This window comes from Condylura cristata, unplaced genomic scaffold (genome assembly GCF_000260355.1).
Source record: "Condylura cristata isolate star-nosed mole 26May11 unplaced genomic scaffold, ConCri1.0 scaffold00010, whole genome shotgun sequence".
NCBI lineage: Eukaryota > Metazoa > Chordata > Mammalia > Eulipotyphla > Talpidae > Condylura > Condylura cristata.
In genome coordinates this window covers 18,826,094-18,849,379 of record NW_004567111.1, presented here as the reverse complement: position 1 = coordinate 18,849,379, position 23,286 = coordinate 18,826,094, and the positions used below count along the sequence as shown (strand labels likewise).

The window sequence follows — 23,286 nt, the reverse complement described above, 5'->3', positions numbered from 1 at the left end:
TGCCACAACATCACAGCTGGATAGTAGTATACACTCCCTGAGTGGTTTACACCCTTCCTTGTTTTGAGTAAGGTCTATGGAAAAAAAAAGTTTGGTGTTGAAGCTGGTTTTCTTGAAAACATTTATTAAAGTGTTCTGAAGAAGTAAAGGTTAACTACTCAAAAACCCACAGGAGAGATTGTGATTGCAAAACTACGTGATGTAAGCTTAGAGCAGAGTACTTGTCAGTGTTCTGTGATTGTTTAGAAGTCTTAAATACTTTCTTCTACCTACCTCCCTAACTGAGATTAGTAAAATTTAACTTTAGGTTCACACTTAAATTATGCTTTTGAAATTACCTTTGACTTGAAATAGATTTTATTGTGGGGAAGTGAAACCTGCATATAGTTACTGTGGTTGTTTAAACTAGATAAGTGTATATATAAAACAGGAAAATATACCTAACTCTGGTAGACTCATAAACTTTTCAGAAAGTAGTTAATGTCTGCAGCTAACATCAAGTGTTTAACTTTTTAAAATAGAAGTTGTTGCCGTATTAGGGTTGAAAGACAATAGATCTACGCTCTTAGGGAACTTAAGGCTCTTAGACATTAAGGTACAGAGACAGGTATTTCTTTCTCATCATCTTTGCTCTCTGCCACATATGGAAGGTCACCTGCAAGTGTGTGTTGAAGTGAATTCAGCTGCATTTCCCCATCTGGTCCTTGCTTTCTCTTCTTTCATCTTCTCTTATTTTCTTGATATTTCTTCCCAACCTAACTCATAAAACAAGCCATATTTTATAGCAAATTCAGCCATATCAAATCTGTTTATTACACTTTGAAGTCAGTCTGTGACTTGGCCCTTCTGGTTGAAGAACTACAGGGGGTGCTGTTCCCATGCACTAGTGCGGAACACTTCTATCCTGCCTTGAAGCCTGAATTCCAGGTTCATTTACCTACTGGATACTCTTCGGAAGTGGTATGCCTAACTTGTATTTCATTTTTCTCTTTTTCTATAGTATTTTCGAAACGTAGGCTAGGCCTCATTCTTTGCCCTCCTCCCCCCACCTATGCCATATCAGATAAGCATTATTTTCTCCTTCCTTTGTGCACATTAGATTTTGTATATTTTTTTAGTTTCGCATTTACCACATTATACTTCATCATGTGGTTACTATCTTCCCAGCCCTTACCCCAGGCTCCTTGGGACAGGGAAGAGCTTTTTAATTTTTGTTTCCCTATTGCCTCGTAAAGTGTCCTACAGAGAGTAGATCCTCACTAAATATTGACTGAGGCAATGTTAACATTTAAGAACACAGAACATGGGTGTTCTTTGATCATATCTGTCTTTGAATAATCTTAATGTGAGACAGGGAGGTTAAATATTTGATAAGTATTTAATATTTAGTATTTGTCTACTATGTTAAATTCTGGAGCTGTAAACATTTTAAAAAATGGCTCATTGAAAATTTTCAGTGAGAGCAGCAAACACGCAAGCATGTAACAGCATTTCAGTGTATAGACATCATTGGGCTTTTTCTACAAGGTAACAAATAAGGCATATATTTATACACTATGGGCTGAGCTTTGAATGTTTTCTCTGAACATAGTGAAATGAAAATCTGGATTCTAAAATGTACAAGAAGAATCAAGTTCCTGTTAAAATCTAAGTTGTTGGTTTCTTTATCTTTATTAGACGCTTTACCTTCCGTCCAGAAACAGATCCTTACTGTCAAGCTAAATACACTTTCTGTCCAACTGGTTCTCCTATCCCAGTTATGAAAGGGGATGATGTCATTGAAGTCTTTCGGCTACAAGCCCCAGTATGGGAGTTCAAATACGGAGGCCTTCTGGGGCACTTGGTAAGGAGTATCTTGATCTTACAACTTTGATTAATCAAATGATTTGATTACGAGGTGAATTTGAGGAAGTAGTCACTGTTCAAATGGCTGATTTTACATCATGTTTACTAAGGTTCTTAGAATATTTAAAATGAGCAGTCAAGAATATCTCCAAGTTTTGCGATCTGGACAATAACAATGCAATTACTTTAATTCCTTCTACTATTCTGTTATGAACCCAGATCTGGTACCAAACTCTTGGAAAGTAAGAAGGGGGGACTCAGAGATAGAAGCAAGGCAAGCAGGAAAGGCTTCTGCATGTCCAGGCCCTGTTGCAGGTACTGGTGTAAGGCTGTGACATACACTGATTTCCTTCCTGAGCCCGTGGCGTGGAAGCCTCTCATAGTCTAAGTGAATGAAATTATGAACATGCCCACATAGCTTGTCTCTATCTGAGCTCAATGGGCAAAACCAGAGTGGATGACCTGGAGTTTGAGCAGACACAGAGTGGGCACAATAACATATTTATGGGGACTACACCTGAGGGGAGAAATCAAATACTGCACAAAATGGAACAGCAATGGTTAAAATATATATATATGATAAAAAGGAAAAAATAGAAATGTGGAAGAGGGACAACCAGTTTTTCTACTTGATAGACAGTTATAACACATTTTCTCTTTGTGATTCTGGACCAAGGGTTACTTTATAAAATGCGTTTATATGTGCATGATCTTTTACACAGAAAGTTATGCACGATGCCATTGGATTCAGGAGCACTTTAACTGGCAAAAACTACACGATGGAGTGGTATGAGCTTTTCCAACTTGGAAACTGCACATTTCCCCATCTCCGACCAGAGATGAATGCTCCTTTCTGGTGTAATCAAGGGGCTGCCTGCTTTTATGAAGGAATTGATGATATTCACTGGAAGGAAAATGGAACATTAGTGCTAGTAGCAACCATATCAGGTGAGTGTCAGAAACATGGTAGCATTTGATGATCATGTTGATATTCACAGAAAAGAAATTAATTACTTTCACTGAGGTATTTTATGAATGTTCTACTTTTTAGAGGTCATTTATAATATGTGCTACTTGATCCATAACCTGTGACTCAAATTATAACATGCAGTTCACTTGTACACAATGAGTAGCTTATCTCCTGCTTTTTTCCCCATGGTAAAAATGAATGGAATGATGAAATACATTATACAATTAAATTGGACTTTCTAAGTAAAATAGTGAAGGAAAATCCATATATAACTGAAAAATAATTGACTGAAAAGCCTGTCACCTACATCTGGAATTCCAAAGACTGTGATAATAAATTACATTTTTTTATGTCAAGAAATAGCAGCTGCCATTCATGTAGACTCACCAGGGAACTGACAGTGTTGCGCATGCTTTCATGTATGGCAGTATTTATCATCATAACGCCCAACACAGTTATGTTATTTCCCCATTTTTACAGACTCAAAGAAGTTAATCACACAACTAAAGGAATTCTAGCAGTCAAATCTGTTGTCCATTTGTTATATTGCCTCCCAAAACTTACTTGAATGCCTCCCAAAACTTACTTGAAAGTATTATGCATTTAAGACCCCTTGAGCAATCTAAATATTTTAATGATTGAGCTTTTTCTCTTTTGTACATGTTAGAGAGTAACAGTTGAAACTTTGCTGTGTGTGTTGTTTTATTGGTTAGTGATAAAAGGACTTTGGCAGAACTTTTTCAGAACCTGGTTGTATGACCCTCAGTCACATTTTTCCTTACTGACTCATCACTTTGTATTTTAGTGAGCTCTAAGTAATGAATCCTTGTTCCCCCCAAAGTGGAAACATCTGAAAGTACTCTGATAAGAATTACCCTGTGGGTAACAGGACCTAAGGACTTGAGGAAATTATCCTGCTTCCCACTTGGACCACCCACTTGGAACATTTTGGAATGTGTTAACTCAGGGTTCAGTGGGCAGGATAAGGACTCTTCATTTACAAATAAGAAACTGAGGCTCAACCTGGTAGCTTCACTTACTGTCCCAGAGCCCTATACAGAAACCGGGAATGCAGCTGATGGCTTTTAAATGGAATCTATAAGCCATATTTTCTAATCTTCCTACTTTCTAATTGGTGGGTCCCCCAAACATTCCAATAGTACACTTAACAATGCTCAGTAAAATACATAGCTAGTCGTTCTTTCATTCCAGGCCAGTCGCATCTCTTGTTTCCACCTATTCATTATTTGAAACTTCTTCCTCCTGACATAAGTGAATAATCACTTAAAAAAGTGATCACTGTTTTCCGTAAAATAGTCATACATAATGTGCCAATACTTAAATCTTTTAAGTTATCTACCTGCCTTGTGATTAATCCTGTTCATTGCCTTTTTTACATATTACAGAGTAGTCTTTTAAGTATTCTTTTCTCTTAATCACAGCAGTGGCTTTTCAAAGTTTAAGAACATTAAGAATAGTATCCTTAGTTGCAAGAAAACAGGACTTATTATTCCACACCTTTAATATAACACAAAATTGATAAGGTCAGCCACTCTATTCATTTTATAGGTTACAAAGTACTGATTAGTAGGCCAACTTCTATTAGTTGTACCAGTGTATACCATGCCTTGCAACAGAAAAGCTCTGCATTTTACCCTCTTTAATATTTGTCTTTTGCCACTTATTTCTTTCACAATTCTTTACTTGCTTTCATTCTCATTTTAAACTTTTGATAAAGATTCATTAAGTAGAGTGGAGAAAGAGGGCTTATGCACATGTACAACTATGGTTGGCCATAGTTTAAATGACAGAATAAAAGTGCAAGATTTCTCTTTATACACCCATTGCTTACAATTCAGGAAAAACCTTCTGCCTTGAAATGTAGACTAAAGGCCTCAGCTTAGATTCTTATTGTAAGAGATGGGTTTGGAAATACAGGAGTTTTTGTTCATTCATGCACTTCTTTATTGTTCATTCATGTACTTCTTGGCCTGCCTCAGGTTAGAATGTTGTTCATAATTTTTTTTTTCCCCCAACTAGGAAACATATTTAACAAAATGGCAAAGTGGGTAAAATGGGACAATGAAACAGGGATTTATTATGAAACTTGGAATGTCCAAGCCAGCGCAGAAACAGGGGCGGAGACATGGTTTGAATCCTACGACTGTTCCCGGTTTGTGTTAAGGACCTATAAGAAGTTGGCTGATCTTGGAGCTGAGTTCAAGAAGATAGAAACCAATTATACAAGGATATTTCTTTACAGTGGAGAACCCACTTATTTGGGAAATGAAACATCTATCTTTGGACCAACAGAAAACAAGACTCTTGCGTTAGCCATAAAAAAATTTTATTACCCCTTCAAGCCGCATTTGTCAACTAAAGAATTTCTGTTTAGTCTCTTGCAAATTTTTGACGCAGTGATTATTCATAGACAGTTCTATTTGTTTTATAATTACGAGTACTGGCTTTTACCTATGAAATTCCCTTTTATTAGAATAACATATGAAGAAATCCCCTTACCTGCCAGAAAAAAAACAATTTCTGGTTTATAAAATCTTAATTTTACTGCTCTTTTGTCTCCAACCACCAGCATATTGGCTTTTCAGGGAGTATTTTCACATCTGTGAACTTCTTAGGCCTTCTTCCTTTGGGAAGAAACCTAGAATGCACATGAGCAGAAGCTGAAAATCATACGATGATCATGACGAGTATGACAAGTTATGATTTAAACCTCCAAGCTTTTGTTAATATGAATAGCTGTATCAAATACAGAGCCTCTTTGTACTAATTTTTTTTAAATGGCAGATATGGTATATCAAAATTGAAAGAAAAAGAAAAAAAGACCTCAATGACATCTTCGAGGTAACAGCTCCTTTTTTTCTGATACAGCAGTTACACTTTCTCATTTCAGTAACTTTGGGACTGGCATAAGTTGACTTTACAGCTTTTATAACTTTTGCAAACAGGCTTAGTACTTTGATTTTGTTCTCTTCATTCAACCATAAAGACAGGTATGGTTGTGCTTCCAACTGCTAAATACAGCGTGAAAGAGCACAAGCTTCTGGCTAGCTAATAACTGACATTCTGTGAATAAGCAACTAGTTAGCTCTACACCCTAGTTTTATTATTTTAAAATGGTCATCTCTTGAGATTGTTGTAAAAATCAAAGCTATCTATGCCTGGCATTGTTAAGGTCACAATAAATGGTAGCTACAAAGAACAAATGACTGCCCTTACCTTGCCGAGTGTAGTTTACATGGCAGCCTTTCCTAGGTTTTGTAATGGCCATCTGGACTGTGCTGACAGCATAGTGCTGGGGCAAACAGGAGGCATGGAATTACCTGACCGCAGGTGTGGCTGGGTTGCTGATGTGTAGTCCTCCCATCCTCTGCCCACTAAAGCTGCCAGGTCAGTAGAAGAGGGTGCATTTGCAAGGAGAGGACAGGTTCTGGTCAAGAATCTCCAATGAACTGGGCTTCCCCTACAGCCATTAAACAAGGTTTCAAGGTCCACTGAGTCTGTGATAATAACTGACATTCTTTCTATGCATGGAAAAAACACCATTCAGTAAGATGATGCAGAGTTGAGAGAAAACAACCCATGTTGAATAAGTAAATGTACTAATTACTCAGTTTCACCTGTATTTTGTGTGCTTCTGAGAGCACACATAATTGTTTACCTGATCCAAAAGAGTAAATGGGGGCAGAGGGGGTTAGCTGTGACCCGCCATGGGTATCCAGCTAGTGATAATGGAGTCATGTTTTGAATTAGGTTCTGCTGTCTTGCCAAGACATACTTTCAAACAGGTTTTTAATCTAAGGATACTATTTAAAGTGTGGGTGGACCAGTACTGCATCTAATGTTACTAAAATCATGTTACAGTTCTGTGAGGAGATAAGTACAGGTATAGGAAGCATTTAGAAATTTTTAAAGTAACTTGTTGGAGTAACTTTCTGTTGAATCTACTAAAAAATGGGGGTTTGTATTTTATTTACCTTACCTACATTTTTGGCTTTTTCAAAAAGGCATTCCAGTGGTCTAAAAATAAAATTCCAGCTTTTAACACAGATAGCTTGAGTGAGAAACACTGTATTTTTCTGCCTATTGTACAGAGGTAAAGTTTTCCTCAAATGCAGAGAGCTGCTTCTCTCATTGCCTACCATTTAGCCTATTGGTGTTAGCAGTGCCTAACTGTGCCTAATTAAATTTGCCCCTTCTTTCTGCTATTTGCCCTCAGAATGTCACAAAAAAAACCTTGGATTTTTACTCTATCACCTAGTGCTAAAATTGGCCAGTTTTTACCAGGTTCTTAGAGAAAATTGTATTGGTGTAACAAATACAAATAAATACAAAAAATGGCGTAACAAAAGCTTATACCTATAAATATGAAAACAATGGAGTAACAAAAACTTTTGTTTCAGTTTTGTGTTAACTGTAAGTCACAAAACTTGGTTCCATAGCAAAGACAAATGATGACATGTGTACATGGAATTTTCAAACAAGATTTCAAAGCAAAGAAAGTTATGTTTGAAATAACTCAAGATTTTTCATTGTCCCTATAAAGAACAATCAGTTAAGAAATTCTGAAAGGATTTAAGGAAATACCTTCAATCGTAGCAGTGAAAGCAAAACACAGCCAATCAGGAATTTGCCAACTAAATTTTGCTGCCCTTTGAACTACTGTTTAATTGAAATGTGATTTTTATTTTGCTTTAAATTTGTAATGTATTTTGCTTTAAAGTTAAAAATGCATAAAATTTTATTTATAAAAAAACTATTTTGTTGAATTACATTATTTTGTTTGAATTAGGTCTTTAAAATGAATAGATCTTATTACTCTGGCTTAGGCATTAGGTAAGTATACCTACAAAGTGTCATTAAATACATTTTTGTAAATACAGGAAGACAGTCAAAGGTGATTTCGACTCCTAAACTTTGGAACCCTCAACCAATATTTCTTTGAAATCAGGGGGAAAAAACCCAAAGATTTAGATTAGAAGTTTCATAATCTGCTCTGGTGGCACTTACTTCTTTTTGACTACATTTTAAGAAGGTACCTTTACTGAAAGCTTCTAGATACAGCTCAGTTAAACTGCAATGAGAAGATCTTAGATGTGATGGGTGATAGAGGTGCATTAGGACAAAAAGGCAGGATGCCTGTTTTAAAAACATATAATGCTGATTCTGAATGTGCTGGTTTCTTTTAAAATAATTAAAATGATTAATGACTGTTTTCAGTAGTAGTTAAATTAGAAACTTCAATTAAAAAGGTGACAACACAATGTAACAAGAAAAAGAGTAACTCTTTTAAAGGAAATTTGTCCTGGTATTATACAAGTGCAGTGTTCCCAAGTCTACACACATGCTTCCAGCCTGTCCACAGCCAGGGCAAGCGGATGGGGCTGCCTAGACTGTTTTCAATATATTCTTTGTAGTTATCCTTTTATTTATTTTTTACTGTATTTATACTGATTATTCTAAAAATGAGCTCTTACTTAGGTGTCACCAAGCAGGTACATGTTTCCTGGCTGCTTGGTCACACTAAAACCAGCCCTATAAGATGAACTGGCACTAGAGTCTGCAAAAGTTGTTTCTGCAGTGTATGGCGTAGAGATTACTTTAGTAAAGGACCAGTTCAGGCCTAAACCTTCTTGACATTCCCTTCTATCATAAGTTTTTTCATAAATATAAAAAAATTCAAATGCGGTAAATGGATTTAATCTTGATCATGCTTGTTTTCTCTAATATTCGAAACAGCCCAGATTACCAGGGTAAACTGAAATTTCATTTCCTGGGAGCTATTAAGACAGATAATGAAAAGATTTTTAATAGTTAAAACTATTCTGAATCTACGGCTTCACATAAAAAAATCTCTAAAATGTCTGCTGGCTTCAAGGACCTTGGTTCAGGATTCTAATTCTAAATAATTTGTTTGAATATTTGTTCTAAATGCAGAAAAAAAAAACAACTCTTATTTTTAATTTAACCAATTTTCTTTATAAAATTTGAAAATAGCTTATTTCAAGAGTACATCACACTTGCCTAGTCATGTATTTTCAAAAAAGTCATTCTGCTATAAACATTTAATAATAAATATTATATATCAGCTTGAAACTGAAACCGCACATATATAAGCCAAACTTACTGACTTGTTTTAAAATAAGTATATATGTTTGGGTAATTTTTAGAAACTGTCAGAATACTGTAGCATTAGTAACTATCTTTATTCTCAAATTCATACAAACATATAACATTTACTTTACAGTATAAACAATTAAGTTCTATGTATTTTACTTGTAAAGTGACTTTAAAGTATTTCAAGCAATATGTAATTCAATTTGTACAAAAAGCAAATTTGCAAACAAAGCTTTGGTTAGTAGAACATTATGTACTTTCAAAACTATTTCCCAGAGTTCAAGGAAAACAAGGTTCATACATGTACAGAGCGTACAGAGATTTCTTGTACAATCAAAGCTTATTATTGTTTAATAAGAGGGAAAAATATTATAGTAATTACTTTTAATTTCCAAGTCTAGATTCAGCCTTTCATCTTCTCATATGTGGTCAAAATACCAACATCAATCTTGAAAGCAAAAATGTAGAAAAAATACCTTTTATTCTTAGGGAGGTAATTTGTTTTTAAAATATATCTGTAAGACTATTAGCTTCCATAATTACCAAGATACTTTCTAAAAGTTTCAAGCATTAATATTTCCATTGGAGGTAAATAGCTTCTACTTTTCCTTAGGAGCATAGTATCTACTAGGCCTAATACTTAGAAACAAAAATTGTATAATATACTTTAAAAAACTAAATGTAGCCCCGAACTTAGTACTTTTACAGATTATACAACATATAGATTGCTTTTATTTATGTGAAAGTAATAAAAATGCTACCTAAACTTAAATAATGTAGAATACCATTTTCAATTAACATCCACAAAACTGCAAATATTTTTCTATTAAAATTTTGCAGCCCATTGAGCAAAATTTAATCTGAAATGATTATGAACATAAATACATCACCTTTTAAGTTTACTTACATTGATTTGTACATTGGAGCTTTTTAAGATTTTTGAAAATTCTACTTATATAACTATTAATTCCAAAATGGAAAAATGAGCCATCACTAAAATTCACAGAAGAATCATCTCCCTTCATAGGAACAACAAAACATTTTAAATTCTACCTTTAATTATTTCAATTGGCTTTTTAAATTAGATTAAGCTTTTCATTTCAATTATTGTGATTTTTCAAAACTAATTTGAAAAAGGTCAGGAAAACCGGTAAAGCATTCCTTATATAACAAATGCTGCCTCCAGTGCCACAAATATAGTAACATATTATACATGGTTTAGTGGATTACAGTGCAAACCAGAAGTTTATACAAAGTTAAAAATGCCTCCTTTCTATTTCATTTTCTTTTAATTTGATCTAGCTGTTTATTACTCTTCTATGATCATTGTTTGGCATTTATCAATTTCCTGTGTTCCAATTACATATATATACCTTTTTAAATAGTAACATTTTAGAACAATTGCCTTTATTAAATACAATACACACCCTTACATTTTTTCTCAAAAAAAAAAAAATGCTCACTTTCCTGAGCTATATTAAACACCTTATAACAGGTGTGAGTAGAATTGAAAACCCTAAAATGTCAAGTTTACATTTTTAAAAAATGCATAGAGAACATAACATTTTAGAAAACCTATTAATACTCACTTCTTGGATAATATGTTTTGTCTCCTTCTGACTACAAAGTGTTTAATCTTATAACACTCAGATCTGAGCCATATATTTTTTTCTGAGTTTTGATTGCTGACTAATCTAAAACATGAAATTTTCTGACCAAAACTGTTGCACTGGTCTTCCAAAAAATGATCCTTATAGATGTAATTCAGATTATCAAATTTCTGTGCTACAAAATAAAGTAACACCAGAACTATAGGAAAAACTTTAATATAATACAGTTATGTTTTAAGTGAAGGTGATATCATGCTCTGTACATTCGGCTTCTACCAAGTGGGCATCATGTCTGGAAACCACACCCTGCCAAGGTGTTTGGACACTTCCCAGTGAATCTGCTCCAAACTATACTTTTGGTCAGGAATTAATACTTCTTCCATAATGGATAACTGAGACAGTCGGCCACCACACATTTTCACAAATTCAACAAAGGCACTACATGAGACTTCACACTCACCAAGTCCAATAGCAGATAAATTTTTGCAACGTTCTGCAATGCGAATCAACTCTTCATCAAGTGGCCGTAATCCATTAGCACAGACTACTAGTTCAACCAATCTAGGACATGTCATTCCCACACGACCAAGTACATCTTTGCTTACTGATCTCCCGAAGTAAAGATGGGTGGCAGGTATTTCGTACCGAAAGAATGGATCAAATTCCTCTTCATATAAAAAAAAATACATCACTAAGTTCACTTTGGGTGAATGTCTGATGAAAGCATCCCAGCTGCTCTTCTGAATAGTATGAAAGTGTGTCTGTCCAGGATTCTCACTGACTACATCAATGCGCAAATGTTCTAATCGAACATGTTTTTCAGAAGATAAAGCAAGTAGCAATTCATCACTTAACAAGTGGTAGTTCAGGGCCAGTTCACGTAAACCATGACACTGATCAGCCACACAAAGGATACCTTCGGAGAAAAAAGTCAATTTACACATTTGTAAAGTATATTGTTTCTTCAAAAATGCATTCTTCAAAACAGTATTACTTATTTTTGAATATTTGTGGAAAAAATAGCTAATACCAGTCAGCATACTCACACTATAACAGATAATATAGTGAGTGTTTTATTGTTCTATTGTTGTTTCTACAAACAAGGAAGAAATGACTGAATACATAATAATAAGATCTTATTCCTAAAGTCTAAGGATTACAGCATGAACTTGGGGACCACTTTTAGAACATGCCTGCCAAAGCTGCTTTTGTAGTTACAAGATCATATCTCATCTTTTATTTGCATATTTGACTACCATTTTCAAATTGTTTTCTTTTCACATCAGGCTCTATGAGCTTGCAAAGAACATAAGTAACTAGTCCAAAAAGCCATTAGGTAAGATAGTTATATGATACTGGTGTGTGTATTTAATAAAAAGATAAATGAACACAGAATGTACCAGGACAAAGAGGCTAACAAGCTTGTGGCTTCTGAAAGAACCCAGATATGCACAAGTTCTCACACAGTGTGATAACTGCCTCAAGTTATGTTCAGAGTGTATGGAAGGAAGTAAAAATTGGGGAATCTAAACCAGAAAAGATGAGAAAACAAACAAAATTTTACATCTCAGCTGAATCTGGTAGAGTTAGCTAAATGTAGTGGAAGAAAAGTATTCCACAAGCCTCAGTGTCCTGACTATACACAAAGGTGCAAAAAACTATTGTGTATAGAGTGCAAGTAAAAGCTTGCATATTAAGAGACAAGTGGAGGAAGGACACAGAGGACTTTGTACACCATAAAGCTATGAAGTATGGACCCAGCTTTTAGAACAAAATTAAACAGAACTAACATAGCATATATATACTATGCATAGTAAAATGGTCACATAGGAAGTTACTACAAAAGTTCAATCTTCTTCTTTATTTAGATTATCATTTCCAGTGATCTAGAATTGGCAGGAGCAGCTAGAGAATAGCTGCAACAGATCAAGCTATCCCCATCACCTAGACGTGTGAAGTGCAGGTTTGTACTTAGCTCTATTGATACAAACCATTTGGAATTTATATGATCTCCAACTGAATAATATAGCGATACTTAGAAAATATGAAGGGTCAGAAATGACTTTGTTATTCCCCCATTTGATAGACTTAGTATCAAAATCAACTAAGGAAAGCATTATCTTGCAAAATGTAAGGTAACACTGCAAAGTCAGCACAACTCTTCTCCTTCTATGGTGACAACACCAATAATGTGTTGCTCTGAACCAAAACCTACCTGTTGGCTCAACTACAAATAGAATTCTGTATTACCTAAAGAACATCTCAGACTTCATCCTATCCTTTCCTTTTTTAAACTTACTCTATTGCTAGTACAGGCTGGACACAAATTTCTAAGTTAAATTAGAAAATAAATAGAAAATAAGTGGACAGGCTAGGAGTATTACAAAATTTATGCTACTGCATTATGATATTTAAAAAAGATTGAGTCGTATTATTGCATCTTCAAAGTTAATGATCACAGTTCTTAATTTGATAAACAAAGCAACACAGTTTACTAAAACATGTAGGGCAGAAAAAGATGCCTACCTGCTGGAGAGACATGAGGACAGCTGCTCATCTTTAGCAGCTTGAGCGTATCACTATTGTTGGCTACCAGCACTTTGAGGGATGGATCATCTACTGGCGTATCATCTATCTTAAGCGAGGACAAGGATTTGGAATTTACAAAAACAACCGTCAGTGCAGAGATAAAGTGAGACTGAAAAGCAAAAACAGTAAAATACCGCTTCAGTTACAAATGAGCATTGAGGGGTTTTTATAGAACAAATGTATAGTTCACATAAACCTTAATGTTACTGATTTAGGGTAGCAACCATTTTGTTAATGGAGAGTAAGGGAAAAATGCGAGGTGTTACCTGCCATCTCTGAGAAGAGTTTTTACCAGTGTGCGAAGAAAAGGTTTTAACCGTTGGTATGATTATTGCTAATTCAAACCAATCAATGGTAAGAAAACCAGGAATTCTGAAACCCAAGATGTTAATACCTTTCAACACCTCTGTCACCTTATCTTGAAACCCTACTCTAGTGTTGAAACTATGCTGAACTGCATTCTCTATTGGTCTATATGGCTATTAAAATAGCAGTAACTGTTAGCATCATTGAAAAGAAATAGCTGAGAAACTATGAAAGACTCCTTTACAATATGGAAACTCATACAAAATTTGTTCTGAAATAACCTGAGTCATACCTAAATTAAATTCCAAGTTTAAAACGGCTTTAAATGTTAAATTAGCTACAATATTTTAAAAGTCTATATTAGCATGTAATTTTTCCCACAATATAACAATTACTATCATTCCATTTATTATATACATACAAGTATCTCTTGGACACAGAATTGGATTTAAAGCAACCACTGTAGGGAAATAGGAATTAAAAGCATGGTCAAAGTCTATGCAACTTTGAATAACAGCTTAGAGTCGGTCAAACCAGTGGAGGAAAAAAACCCATTTGTTAATCCAGTACATGCTTCAACACATTCTACATAACCAATCTCACCCCTTACTTAGCTTTATAAATTCATTGTAGTAGTGAAAAAGATGAGGGCAGGCTACTAGGCAAGAAAGTACAAGGAAACACAACCTTGTTCATGTTTTCTACTTTTTCCTGTGGTGATCAAATAATTGTTTAACTACTTAAATTTTGATTAGATAACTGTTAAGCTACCATAAGGTTAATGTCTATCTCCCCATACTTTTACATCAAATTCAGCTATATCTCGAACAACATTTCATTAGTATTCTTATGGCTGCATTACTGCCTTCTTTTCCTCATTCAGGATTTCCAAGACAAAGCAACACCCTATTTCAATTTCCTACAAAAGTCATAAAATAAAGAGTATAAACATCCTAGGCTTACTTAATAAAGCAGTCCTAGCTGCATCAATAGTTCTCAAAGTCAAAACTGTAGTACATAGGAATACAGTACTAGTACTAAATACACATGATAATCTTAAGAAGAAAAAAAGTAAATTATGTTCAACATACCATTCACTATAGAATATAATATGTATATTTAACTATGGTAGGTACACAGAAAATCAACTGAGAAAATCATTTTCTATATGAAGTTCTAATGAGTTACCATGTAACTAGGTGCTGTTTAGAGGGTCCTGAATCATCTTAATGAGAGTCATCTATACTGGTTTTAACTGGAAAGGTGAAATTTGATATAGATAATAACTCAGATGGTTATTAGATACAGTAAGTTTGAGAGCCACAGTGACCTAACACATACACTTAGCATCTTAAGATGTTGAAATAACAGAAAGTCTCTTCCCCGTATTTCAAATGTACAAATTTAACAACCCTTTGAAATCATGATACCTATGTTATGATATCTCAATGAACAACCTGGATTACATACTCAAGTTGTTAATGTTTCTTCCTGAACCACCCTAGTAAAGTTAGTTTGTGATGTACTATGAAAAACATATCAAATTTTTATTAGATACTAACATACTGAATATTAACTAACATACAGGGAGCTTTATTAGTTTATTTTTCTATTTAAGAGAATAGCCACTAGAGAAAGACTATCTCTTTGTTCATGATTGTGTTCATACAAATAAACAAAATAACTCTTCACCAAAAAAAGTATTCTTCAAATAAAATCAGTAAGTTAACCCAAGTTATAAGGATATCTTCTTTCCTTAAGAATGTATCTTTGGCCCTCCCTGGTGGTGCAGCGGGTTAAAGCACAGCACTAAGAAGCTAAAGCTGCTGCAGCATGAGTTCGATCCCCGCCTGCCCTGGAGGTGACCACATGGCGTGGCAGACCTCTCCTGACCCACCCATTGCTCCCCTCAACAGTGTACTTCGTCGTCGATCTGCCTGTTCTGCTCCCCACTGTCTCTGGTGAAGCCTCTCACCGCCCTGCACCTCTGGCCTGTACCCCAGTTCTGTATATGAAAATAAATAAATCTTTAAAAAAAAAGAATGTATCTTTATACTTATCTTTATACTCTTACCAAAAAATTTTATAAATAAATTATACCTGCTCTTAGTACCAGCATTACCTACTTTCCTTTGATTATAATTTTATATTCTGTTCTGAAAAATCCAAAAAAGGAGCCTCTCTATAGCTCTCATTTGTCTAATATGCTCTTTTCTCAATTTTACTCATTTTTAGTATTTCCTATAAAACCCAATGCAAATTCATTTACTTTCAATCTTACAAATGAAGATGAGTAAGGTAATGAAAACAGGAGAAACTTTTTAAAAATTACTACTTCACATTCTAGATAGTAATGGTTCCCTATTACATACACTACTTTTCTTACACTCACTCACCACTGGCAATAAAGGATGGTTAGGGTTACACTAGATTTCCCAGTGAATACTCATAACATAAAACCAACAAATACCTTTGGCAAATCCATAAAACTTGGCCGAGCAGTTGAAATAAGTCCAAGTGTTTTTAAAGAGCAATTCACAAGTTGTGATAATATATCACAAGCTGCTTCAGCTGACTCCTTGCTGCTGTCCACCTAGAAAAGAAACCACCATTTATCCATGCATATATTTACATTTACATGTAATTTTACAAAAGAGAGAAACAGTTTTTATTCACTGCATTGTAAACTACAGAATTTTTACTCTCAATCATCTACCCTCACATATATTGCCAGTTCCTTTGGAGGTTCTCTGAAAAAGTATAATTTTCAAGACTAGACTTCCATCATGACGAGATAGTTAATGCTGAAAGGACCTGGCTTTCAAGTTGATTTATCCTAAACTGACTGAATAATCTAATGAAAAACATAAATTTATAATCTTTGAAAATCATTATGCATTTGGTGGTAGGTGAGCTGAGACATGTTTCAAGGGACTAGAAACTGAGTATTTACCCTCAGAAGGTTCATGTGAATTATAACCTGGGATTCACCATTAATATGCAAAAGAAAAAAAGAGAGGTGAAATAAAGCATGCCAAAACATCAAAATCTCAACCAGAGGATACTGGTTGAGATTATATATACAGTATATATATAATACTAAAGTAGCTGCTCTTATACAGTCTTTTAAAAATAGAACTCCTGGGCCCTCCCTGGTGGCGCAGCAGGTTAAAGCACATCACTAAGAAGCTTAAGCCACTTCGCATGAGTTCGATCCTGCCTGCCCCGGAGGAGATCCACGTGGCCCCGCAGACCTCTCCTGACCTGCCCACTGCTCCCCTCAGCAGTGTACTTCGTAGATCTGCCTGTTCTGCTCCCCTCTCTGTCTCTGGTGAATCCTCTCACCCTCCACATCTCTGGCCTGTACCCCAGCTCTATATATATGAATAAATAAATAAATCTTAAAAAAAAAAAATAGAATTCCCTGGGAGAAGGGTAATGTAGTCAAAAACCTCTTAAGGATATACAAACAGCTTTTCTATCAAAAACAAAGCATCGTAAAACTAGCAAGCATCTTAGAACAGTTGAAAGTAATAACATTAATTTCTAGATTGATATACATTACCTTAACCCAAAATATTCTTGAGAACTCATTGTAAAACCAATTATGGGGTCTCACAAGGGGCTAAGTTTTAGTACTATGCCGTGCTCAGCAACTACTGCAGCATGAGTTTGATACCGTCCAGGGAGCTGACCCACATGGCGCAGCGGACTTATTTTGCCTGCTGCTTCTCTCAGCAGTGTTATTTTACTCAAGCTGCCTATTTTGCTCCCCATTCTGTCTCTGGTGAATCCTCTCATCCCCCACACCTTTGGCTGTAACCCAGTTGTGTGCATAAATTGGTAAAATAAATCTTAAAAACCTGATTATAGTACAGTTACATAGTGTTCAAAATATAATCCTTCAGTTAGAGGTCTCTACACCAGTCATTCTCAAGTGTGATCCTGGGACCATAGCATCAACATAATCTGCAAATCTTTTAGAAATGCAAATTCTCATACCTAATCCAGATCATCGGAACAATAAACTTTGGGGTTGGAACCCAGTAATCTCTACAAGTTCTCCAGTTTCTGATGCAAATAAAGTCCGAGAAGCATGGCCTATATTAATAACTGACCACAGACTCTGTGGTATACAGTCAGTGATGATTTAAGTACAAACATTATCAAGAGCACTTAGGAGAATACTGTGATGTGGCTCTTCCTACAAATCAGAAACCATTTCCTCAAAAACGTTTAAATGTATAGAATATAAATGTTTATATATATAGGGCCAATGGTTCTGTGAGGACTCAGGGTCTAAAAATAATAAAACACTGACCCAGTAATCCACTTGATGAAACTGGTCTTTAAGCCTATGAGATTATTGTATCATACTAATTTTTCAAATAGGATTTACCATTTCATATTCTTTGACAACTCAAAGATGACCGAAACCTAAGGGAAAGCTCTTCAGGTTTCTTAACGGGAGCAGGGTAAGTGTGTGTGGGGGTGGGGGGGTGAGGGTGGGGGGGGTGGTAACATGAGGAGTTGGATCCCTCCACCCTTATTGCTTCTGTTTTACAAAATCATCACTTATAGTAAAAAGGTAACTTAGCTTTTAAGTCCACAATAATCCTAAATCTTGAAACACTTTCCCTAAAATGCACTATTTTAAAGAGATGATATGTTGGTTTAGGACACACAAATCTCAAAACATGCTTTATTTTTTCAAAGAAGGACTTGAAGTATTACCTTGAAGCTGACATATTGTAGATGATTTGAATGTCTCTTAATAATCTGTTTGATCAGCTCTGGATGTGTAGCTTTCAAGTAAGATGTAGCTGGCTGGTTCAATTCAAATTCAAAACATCTCCACAAGTCAGGCATATGAAATACCTGGTTCCAGTTACGGCAAACTTGGGAAGCATGAGCCCGGTCAAGAAGAGGCAAATACTTAAATACTTGGAGAATAATGTCCTGAAGGAGATTACCCCAATCACAAGTGTGAGTATGCTCATTTGTAGTCCTCAGCTTCTTGACTTTCTCTTCAGTATCTTCTGATGGGGTGTGGTCACTGTCTCTTCTTCCTCGTTTCATCCTATTTAGAAAAATGAATTATTTTTTTGTACTCTGGACAAGATAAATCCAAATTTCATTCTTCTGTCACAGCCATATGTATATACGTTTACATTTACAAACACAAACGTGAGAAGAATCAGATCTAAGTAGAACAGTACCAAAACAAAAATGTCAGTGAAGACCAACTATGGTTTTACAAATTCTATGCATCTTTTTTTGCACCTATATACTATACTACTTGGGGAAACATTATGATTTTGAAATTAAGCCAAGAATTTATATCTCAAAAGTTGTAATCAACTAAAAGCAACATGAAAGAGAACTCAAAGTCCACCTAAGGATACTCAGGTTCTTAAATTCAATACAGACAGAGTCCCAGCAATCTCCAGAGAAGATATGAGTTAAACAGCAAAAAAAGGATTTGAATTAAATAGATTTTGAATTAAGACATAAATTAACATATTTCCACACTGAATAGTTATGTGTTACTAAAAGACATTTCCAACCTATGTTCAAAATAAGTACTCATCCTTGTTATGATTGGTGTGGAATGTGGTTTCTTCTAAGATATCACATACATTTGCAATGTTTTTCCCAAATTCTACTTCTGAATGATAGGATTTGTTTCTTCTGTGTATCTGTACTACTTTCTGAAAACAGTTTTCTTACTGCAAATTAATAAGATAGTTAAAAGAGAATGGGCTATGGGATCTAGATATGTGGTGTTCAGTCTTGACTCTACCTACCTCTCATTACTTGACCTTGCTGCACATCAGTTTGTGAAAACAGAAATAATTAACACATAGGATTCTTGTCAGGAATGAAAGTACTGTTAAGATTTTGAAAGGCAACAGAGAATAGCTTAACTGAGATACAGGAAAGCAGTCAAGTGTATAATGAAGTAAAAACAGGTGTTACCAAACTGGCAACAATAATCCTATCTTTGTCTTAAAATAAAGTGTGTGGAAAAAGTGTGCCCAAGGACCTATTCCAATGTGTACATACATGAACACAATCACCAAATTCCTGAATATTAATAGTAACTATAATAGCATCATTACAGTCATGGGACTAAATTATATATTTACTAGATTATGTGACTGTAATAGCAGTGACATTAAGGGTAATTCTTTTTGCTGGTATTTTCCTCTATATTTTACACATTTCTTCTATTATCAATGAAGTACACTGTAATCAAGTAAAAATATGTTTTGTTTTTTTGAAAAATAAGGACGGTAAGATCCAAAATAATAGGGTAATTGCACACTCCTTAATTGGCATCCCTATGTTTTCTTTTGTCTCTAGGGAGCAGTTCTGGGCAGGAGTGGTTTGGATTTGGGTATCACTGCTTTTCAAACTCCTGGCTTGTGGCACTAACTCCCTTCTAGCACATCACTGTACAAGAATTTCTGACTTCTGTGTGGGAAAAAGGATGTGTATATGCAAGATTCTAAGCCAAGTCAGTCCTCATACACTCTATTCAGTAGCTTTCAAAATATATGAAAGAGGACTGGGATATAGACGGATAGAGAATCCAATAAAGTCAGCTTATGAAGATTTCACACACGTGCAATAAACCGCCTGTTTTTCTTGCTCCTACTTCCAACTCAGAAGGTAAAGTTAAGTGCTGCATATTCTATTGCTCAGGGGTAAAGGAAAACAAAAAACTGGAGGACAGAGGTGAGGGCAAGCGGGTAGTGGTAGTGGTAGTTTTACAGACCACAGAAACATACAAGTGAATCTAAGAATAACTTTTCAAAATGTGCTTAGAGAAAAAGTAGCATAATCTACAATATAATCTTGAATATTAAAAACAAATTCTCCCAGTAATAACACTGTCGTTATGACCCAATTTTCTGCTTCAACCTTTCCTGAAGGCTTACTTTAATTTTAGCATATAAAATTTGGGTCAAGGAACAAAGAGTTTGCTACTCAGGGTTTATAATTTCTCTTCTGTAAATCTAAAACTTCTCAGAATTTGGAGGTATAGTGATTTTTAAAAAGTGAAGTGGTCTTTAAATTTTTACTCACTATAGAATGCTAATAACCTGTTTCTGAAGAAGTCTTCTGAAATGAAAACTATTTAAGGATAGAAGATCAATTTTATTTTATACAGATATAAAAGCAAATATAAAAGTATTATTCACATAATTATCTTTTCTAATACTTTGCTGTTCCTAGCAATAAACTCTGTCTACAGTTCTGTTTCAGGTAAGTTTATTTCAATACCTTGTCATTTTAAAAAGTAGCAACATGCAGGGCCCTCCCTGGTGGCGCAGTGGGTTAAAGCACAGCACTCAGAAGATAAGGCCACTTCTGCATGAGTTCAATTCCCGCCTGCCCCGGAGGAGATCCACATGGCGAGGCAGACCTCTCCTGACCCGCCCGCTGCTCCCCTCAGCAGTGTACTTCGTCGATCTGCCTGTTCTGCTCCCCACTATCTCTGGTGAAGCCTCTCGCCACCCCTCAGCCTCTGGCCTGTACCCCAGTTCTGTATGTACAAATAAATAAATCTTTGAAAAAAAAAAAAAGTAGCAGCATGCAACACTGAAGAATAGAATCTGCTGATCTATATACATAAGACTATTTGATCACCAAGGCATATTTAAACCTCATAACTTTCGAGGTTAGCTGCACAAAATCTATAAATTGTTCTATGGAGTAAATGACTGTCAGAATGCCTGTATCTTAGGCAACAGGAAAAAAATTCAAGGCCAAATGCTGATAAAAATGGTCTCTGCATTAATTCTCACTTTCCACATGAAAGTACAATTCAGTAGGCACCTAATGTTCAAATGCCAATATTTTCCAAAATAATGTCACTTTATTTTCATAAAATTTCACATGCATTCAAATGTATCTTATTAGAGCTATTTACACATGAAGCTCTGCAGCATAGAAAATTAAAAATATTGGGCCTTCCCTGGTGGAGGAACGGCTCAAATCACAGCACTATGAGGTGATACACAGCCACTGCAGCCTGAGTTAGATCCCCAGCCAGTACTGCTTCCCACTCTGTCTCTGGTGAGTCCCCTTGCACCTGTCTCCCAGTTCTCGTATGCATACATGCATGCATCTTTAAAATAAAAAGTTAAAAAACATTTGTCCTACTTTAAGTCAAAGAACACCTTATGTTTGGACAGGGGTTGTGCGACAGAGAATGCTGGTCGATATACCTCAATGAGTTAGAGCAACAAAGCCAGGCCTCTTCAGGGTTTTGGCAATTCACAGCTTCTCCAGGCCCCAAATAATTGATGTAATTTAGGCTGCTAGTCTATTGGTGAAGAATAAACATTACTCAAAGTGCCAAAAATCAAATAAATAAAGACCACAAACCAGTTGAGCAGCGCAGGGAGGACTAAAGAACTGCTAAACATTCCCACACACTGAAAGACAGTCAGCTTGACAGCCAGGTGAAGTGCAGAAGAAAACACTCAGTTGATGGCCCTTCACTGTACTAGGCACTTTAAGTACATCGGACATATAAGCCATTGTAAAGGTCCACTGGCATTAGATCTAAAAAATCAGTTTGGAATTACATTTCCTTTCCATTTATCTTCTGTTTAGGCTGTTGTCAACATGAGTATGCATCTTTGACTGGAATACAAAAATGAGACGGTGCAAAGTTTAGATTAACTGAGAACTACACAGGGAGGAAGAATGTGGTGGTGAAAATGTATCTAAATGTACATTATTATCTAAAGATAATCAGCAGCCCATGCTTTTGTATCACTATCTCAGGAATATTGGGGGGTAAGGGGAGTCGCTCATGAGACGATCTGACCATTTGATTGGACATAACCAGCAGTGACAAAATCACATCACCTCTCCCGAGACACCGACCTGAACAGGTTACCTGCTGACCGATGCCTGTCTGCAGCCCCACCTGAACTGGCTGCTCATTCCAAAAGCAGGGGCGACGCTGCTCAACACAGTTCAAGTTTCCCCCGAGTTCGCGGCAGGGGCGTCTCCGCCTCCCGGAGCCCCGTTCACGGACCAGCTCCCCCAGACCAGTCGTAAGCGCCGCACGCTGGGCTATTTTGACACCTTCAAGCCCCTCACTTCTTAAGTTACACGCACCCGCGCAGCCAACGATGCCGGGAAGTGCCTGCCTGCCTGGCAGCGCGCAAGGTCGGGATACCGGTCACCAACCCCGCCAGGGCAATAAATCCGGGGGGCAGGCGGCTCTGCGGGCCCGGCGGAGGCCGCGCCCCACACGCACCACGCCTTGTTGACATGTTTGCAAGCGGCCCCGCGGGGAGACGCCCCCAGGCACGCTCCAAGGTCTGCGCGCCGCGCCCCCCCGCGCCCCGCGCGCTCGAGGGCACGCCCGCGCGCGCCCCGGACCCAGCGCCCCACTTGCCACCCAGCAACCAATAATGTCGGTGGCCGCTCCCCGGTCGCACCGGGGCTCCGGCCCTGCCCTCCGCCGTTACCTGCTGCCGGAGGCGGCTTCCCCCACACACCACCCCGGGCTCCGGGAACGGCGGCGGTGGCGGCTGGTCCCGCGACTCTCACATGAGGTCCCCCGGGCCCCCCGCTTCGCGCTCCCGCCGCCGCGGCCCCCCGCGCTCCGCCCGCATCCGAGGCGCAGGTCCCGCGGCGGGCGCCAACGCGGCTCCACCTTTGCGGCTCTGGCTGCCCAGGGAGATGCCTTTCTTCTTAGTCCCGCGCCGTCCGTGTCCTTCTTCTGGGAACCACTGTCGCCGCGAGACACCCAGCGCGAGCTGCTGCCACCACGTAGTTCCCCGCGCTCGAGCCGAGACACCA

The 23,286-nt window shown here is 36.9% G+C and overlaps 2 protein-coding genes across 5 annotated transcripts; one reads left to right on the top strand and one right to left on the bottom strand.

Moving 5' to 3' along the window:
* Nucleotides 1-667: 667 nt before the first annotated feature.
* Nucleotides 668-7,560, top strand: CLN5 (ceroid-lipofuscinosis, neuronal 5). Its single transcript, XM_004680090.2, has 4 exons — nt 668-960; nt 1,678-1,843; nt 2,568-2,793; nt 4,856-7,560. The coding sequence occupies exons 2-4, from the start codon at nt 1,760-1,762 to the stop codon at nt 5,365-5,367; spliced, it is 822 nt and encodes a 273-aa protein (XP_004680147.1). The 5' UTR covers nt 668-960; nt 1,678-1,759; the 3' UTR covers nt 5,368-7,560.
* Nucleotides 7,561-8,848: 1,288 nt separating this feature from the next.
* Nucleotides 8,849-23,286, bottom strand: FBXL3 (F-box and leucine-rich repeat protein 3). Of its 4 annotated transcripts, none has more exons than XM_004680089.2 (5): nt 22,953-23,286; nt 18,190-18,535; nt 15,926-16,048; nt 13,087-13,258; nt 8,849-11,476 (listed from the first exon to the last, which is right to left on the bottom strand). In XM_004680089.2, the coding sequence occupies exons 2-5, from the start codon at nt 18,532-18,534 to the stop codon at nt 10,833-10,835; spliced, it is 1,284 nt and encodes a 427-aa protein (XP_004680146.1). In that variant the 5' UTR covers nt 18,535; nt 22,953-23,286; the 3' UTR covers nt 8,849-10,832. The 4 variants fall into 4 exon arrangements, with proteins under 4 accessions (XP_004680146.1, XP_012578832.1, XP_012578834.1 ...); XM_012723378.1 differs by having other exon boundaries at nt 23,141-23,226; XM_012723380.1 differs by lacking the exon at nt 22,953-23,286 and adding an exon at nt 22,360-22,678.